Genomic DNA, 5,000 nt, shown 5'->3' on the forward strand with positions numbered 1-5,000 from the left:
GGGCGCTGTTCAGTCTGTGGTTGGAAGAAGGAAGAAGGAAATAAGTATTAATAAAGAGAAGGATGAATGGGTGAGAGGAAGAAGGAAGAAGGAAATTAGTATTAATAAAGAGAAGGGTGAATGGGTGAGAGGAAGAGGGAATAAGGAAATAAATATTAATAAAGAGAAGAATGAATGAATGAGAGGAAGAATTAATAATGTAGAGAAGGAATAATGCAGAGGATGAATGGATGAATAAGGAAGGAAAATTAATCATGCAGAGAATAATGAATAGATGAGAGAAATAAGGAAGAAGGAGAATTGATGATTTAGAGAAGGATGGATGAATGAGAGGAAGAAGGAAGAGGGAGTAATAATGTAAAGAAGGATGGGTGGACGAGAAGAATAAGCAAGAGGAAGGAGAATTGATGATATAGAGAAGAATGAATGGATGAGAAGAATAAAGGAGAATTAATAATGTAGATAAGGAAGGAGAATGTAGAGGAGGATGAACGAATGAGGATTTTTATCATTTTTATCATTATTCTTTTACTGGGCTCTTATCTTCTTCCTTCTCGTTTCTGTCTTATATTTCTTTTACCATTAACCTTCTTTTTTTTTCTTTTCTTTTACCTTTCCAATTTTTCATTCATCTTCTTTTTGTCTTTTCTTTCACCCTATTTTTTCTCGATCCCTTTTCCTGTCCATTATACCATTTTCTTTCTCTCTCCTTTTATCCTCCCCCTTTTCTTTTCTTTCATCTTTACATTCGTCTTTACCATTTTTTTCTCCCTCTCTTAACAAACTCACCTGAACGGACAATGCGCAGCCGTAAGAATCCATTGTTCATGAATTATTGTTCCACCGCACCTTCTCGTTGCTCCGTTGTTCCAGGACAATGTCAGCCAGACCTGGGGATCGACGGGTTGTAGAAGAGGAAGAAGAGGAAGGGGAGGAAGAGGGGGGAGGGAGGAGAGGATGAAGAGGAAGAAGAGGAAGGGGAAGAAGGGGAGGAAGAAGAGGGAGGGGAGGAAGAGGGGGGAGGAGAGGAAGGGGAGGAAGAGGGGAGGAGAGGGAGGAGAGGAAGAGGGGGGAAGAGGAGGGAGGAGAGGAAGGGGAGGAAGAGGGGGGAAGAGGGAGGAGAGGATGAAGAGGGAGGGGAGGAAAAGGAAGGAGAGGAAGAGGAGGGAGGAGAGGGAGGAGAGGAAGAAGAAGAAGGGGAAGAAGGGGAGGGAGGAGAGGAAGGGGAGGAAGAGGGGGGAAGAGGGGGGAAGAGGGGGGCAGAGGAGGGAGGAGAGGGAGGAGAGGAAGGGGAGGAAGGGGAGGGAGAGGAGGGAGGGGAGCGACGAGAGGATGAAGAGGAAGAAGAGGAAGGGGAGGGAGGGAAGAAAGAGGAGGGAGGAGAGGATAAAGAGGAAGGGAAGGAAGGGGAAGGAGGAGAGGAAGAAGAGGAAGGGGAGGGAGGGGAGGGAGGAGAGGATGAAGAGGAAGGAGAGGAAGAAGGAAAAGAGCAAGAGGAGAAGGGAAATGAAGAGGAGGAAGGGGAGGATTAGGAGGAAGAGAAGGAAGGAGAAGAGGAAGAGAAGGAAGAGGGGGAAGAGGGGGAAGAGGAGGAAGAGAAGGAAGAGAAGGAAGAAGGGGAAGAAGGGGAAGGAGAGGAAGAAAAGGAAGAGGAGGAAGAGAAGGAAGAAGGGGAAGGAGAGGAAGAGGAAGAGGAAGAAGAAATAGAAAAGGATAAAGAAGAGAAAGAAAAAGAAGTAGAAAGAGGAGATGGAAAAGGAGAATGTAGAACGAGGGAAGAGGGGAGGGGAAGGGGGAGGGAAGGGGAGGGGAGGGGGAAAGAGGAGGGGGGAAGAGGAGGGGGAAGGAAGAGGAGGAGGAGGAGGAGGAGGAGGAGGAGGAGGAGGAAGGAAGAGGAGGAAGAAGGAAGAGGAGGAGGAAGGAAGAGGAGGAGGAAGGAGGAAAGAGGAAGAGGAGAAGGATGAGGAGGAAGAGAGGAAAAGGAAGAAAAAGAAGACAGAGAAGGCGAAGAAAGATGACAATAAACAGAGGAAGAAGGAGAAGAAAGAGAAAAGGGAGAGGGGAGGGGAAGGGGGAGGGAAGGGGAGGGGGAAGCAGGAGGAGGAAGGAAGAGGAGGAAGGAGGAGGAGGAAGGAGGAGGAGGAGGAGGAAGAGGAAGGAGGAGGAGGAGGAGGAGGAGGAGGAGGAGGGGGAGGGGGAGGGGGAGGGGGAGGGGGAGGAGGAGGAGGAGGAGGAGGAGGAGGAGGAAGGAGGAGGAGGAGGAGGAGGAAGAGAGGAAATAGAAGAAAAAGAAGACGGAGAAGGAGAAGAAAGATGACAATAAACAGAAGGAGAAGAAAAAAAAATGATGAAGTTGAAACAGGAGGTACGGAAATTTGTACCGAGATTTTTGCGTAGTTTTACATATTCAATATTGATTTGTTATCTATTTTCTTTTATAGTGAGAGTGAAGGCGAGAGATGGAAGACAGAAATAGACAAACAAATAGAGAGAACGAGAGAGAGAAGGGGAGAAAGAGAGAGAGAGAGAGAGAGAGAGAGAGAGAGAGAGAGAGAGAGAGAGAGAGAGAGAGAGAGAGAGAGAGAGAGAGAGAGAGAGAGAGAGAGAGACAGAAAGAGAGACAGAGAGAGACAGAGAGACAGAGAGAGACAGAGAGACAGAGAGAGACAGAGAGACAGAGAGACAGAGAGAGACAGAGAGACAGAGAGACAGAGAGAGACAGAGAGAGAGAGAGAGAGAGAGAGAGAGAGAGAGAGAGAGAGAGAGAGAGAGAGAGAGAGAGAGAGAGAGAGAGAGAGAGAGAGAAGGAAAAAAAGAGAATAAAGGAAAGCGACGGAGAAATAAATAGGAATCAAGCAAAAAAAAAAAAAAAAAAAAAAAAAAAAAGAGAGAGGAGGAATTGAACATTGATAAAAAAGAAAGAAAGAAAGAAAAAGACAAGAAAAGATATACACACAAACAGAAGAGAAGGAAAAGAAATATAACGATAACAATCTTCTTTCACTTCACAATGATACCTCAACAAGGAACGTATTTCCTAACCATCCAAGGGAATTCATTCGGAGTTGTTTGTACACCGTTAACAACCCTCGTATTCACAACACCACACGCAGCATGGGAAAGAGGCAACGGTGCTTCGGTTGTGGTGGTGGTTGTTGTTGTTGTTGTAGTTGCTGTTGTAGTACTAGGTGTCGTCGCAGTAGTCGTAGTTGTGGTGGTTGTGGTAGTTGTGGTGGTCGTAGTTGTTGGTTCGCCTGAAATGAGATTAGATGAGTGAGGATGATTATATCGCAGGTGGTTTATTTGCAATATTTTATCAGTTTCTCTTTCCCTTTCTTTTTTCTTTTTCTTTTTTTCTTTTTTGTCTCTCTGTTTCTACCTTGATTTTTTTTTTCTTCCTTTTCTTCATTTCTCCTTTACTCCCCCTTCCCTCCCTATCACCGTTTCTTATACCTACCTTATCTTCTTTTCATTCTTTCGTCTTATTTTCCTCCATTCTCTCCGTTCCTCTAATTTCTCCCTCTCCCTCCCCTCCCTTTTTTCTTCCTCTATCCTCCCTCTTTTCTTACTCCCTCCGTTCCTCTCATTCTTACTCCTATCCTCCTCTCCCTCCATCCCTTCCCTTTGTACTCTCGATCCCTTCACCCTTCTACCTCCCTTCTTTCTCCTTCACTTACTCTTTCCTCTTTCCCTCCCTCCCTCCCTCTCTCACCCACTCCCTCTTTCCCTTCTTCTTCCTTACCCTTCCCTCCACCTCCCTTACTTCCCTCCTTCCTCTCTTACTTCCCTCCTTCCTCCCTTCTACCCTTTCACTTCCTTCTCTCTTTCAACGTACAATACAAACTACATAAACATCCTGATTTATTTGTTTTAGAGGCGTATTTGCAATACAAAGAAGCCCTCCAAGTATAGCATTATGATAAAGTATTGTAGCGAAAAGGGTAGAAATTAGTTAACGATAGGATAAGTGGACACAAGAAGAGGATAAAGAAGAGAAGGAAAAGGAGAGAAGGAGAAGAAAAGACCATGCAAAATTAGCGAGGGCTGAGGACCAAGGTAGGGATGATACCCAACATTGAGCCTCAGTCCTCGTCTCCTACGCCCCTATGGCAACAAAGAGCAAGTGAATGGGAGACGTACCAAGATCGGAAACAAGGCATTTAAACCCTCTCGCTGTCCTTCTCTTGCTTGACCTGAAGATAAGGTCGAGTTTGCCGCCCGATGTTGTTACATGAGGGCCGCTGGTTCTCCTAAATCTGTTTTTTTTTTTTTTTTTTTTTTTTTTTGGGGGGGGGGCATAGAGTATAAATAAGTAAAATGATAATGAAGTAGAATGGTAAATAATTGGTAGTTGGGTCTGTAACGGAATTGTTTGAAGATTTCTTGTTGAAGTGTTGGCGAAAGAAGTATTTATTTCTAATATATCATATGTAGTTCCTCCTTTATGTGCTACTATCATTAGGCATTAGCTACTACAATAATTGTTATCACTACCAATATCATTATATTCCTAATATCACTGCTATTATCACCACTATTGTTATTATCATTATCACCACCCTTCTCTTTCCTCCTAATTATCAGCAATATATTCCTCCCCCACACTCTTCCTCTTCATTATCATCACCAACATCACAGTCATAGTCACAATCACAGCCACTTTTCCCCAACACTATTAGTCCCCATCACGATCACCATCTCCCCCATTTGTCATCGTCACAATCACCATCCTCCTCGAGATCATCATCACCTTTGCGCAGTTTGTCCCACGACGTATGCCACGCTGAGGAAGTCCTTGGCTGATGTGTCAAGCCTGAAGTCAGCGCAGGAGAGGGCGATCTCACTGCCGCTCGATGCCTGGAAAAGCGGATGGCATTCGGAATGGCGGCATTGGGGTCATACGAGGCGTGGCTATTTATTGATAACGGGACTAGTGTTGCAATTTAATTATCATCATGAAGATAATTCGTTTTTTTTCCTATTTACATAATCCTCTTCTT

At 44.7% G+C, this 5,000-nt stretch overlaps 1 protein-coding gene across 1 annotated transcript in view; it reads right to left on the bottom strand.

Moving 5' to 3' along the window:
* The window catches only part of LOC125038669 (transmembrane protease serine 9-like), a 16,376-nt gene that overhangs the window by 6,244 nt on the left and 5,132 nt on the right, over positions 1–5,000 (bottom strand). Inside the window, exons 4-8 of the mRNA XM_047632215.1 lie at positions 4,751–4,857; positions 4,141–4,256; positions 3,043–3,254; positions 790–890; positions 1–14 (exon numbers count right to left, since the gene is read on the bottom strand). The exon at positions 1–14 is cut by the window's left edge and continues 157 nt beyond it. Coding sequence (XP_047488171.1) covers positions 1–14; positions 790–890; positions 3,043–3,254; positions 4,141–4,256; positions 4,751–4,857 — 550 coding nt within the window. The remainder of the gene's footprint in view (positions 15–789; positions 891–3,042; positions 3,255–4,140; positions 4,257–4,750; positions 4,858–5,000) is intronic.

This window comes from Penaeus chinensis, chromosome 25 (genome assembly GCF_019202785.1).
Source record: "Penaeus chinensis breed Huanghai No. 1 chromosome 25, ASM1920278v2, whole genome shotgun sequence".
Lineage (NCBI taxonomy): Eukaryota > Metazoa > Arthropoda > Malacostraca > Decapoda > Penaeidae > Penaeus > Penaeus chinensis.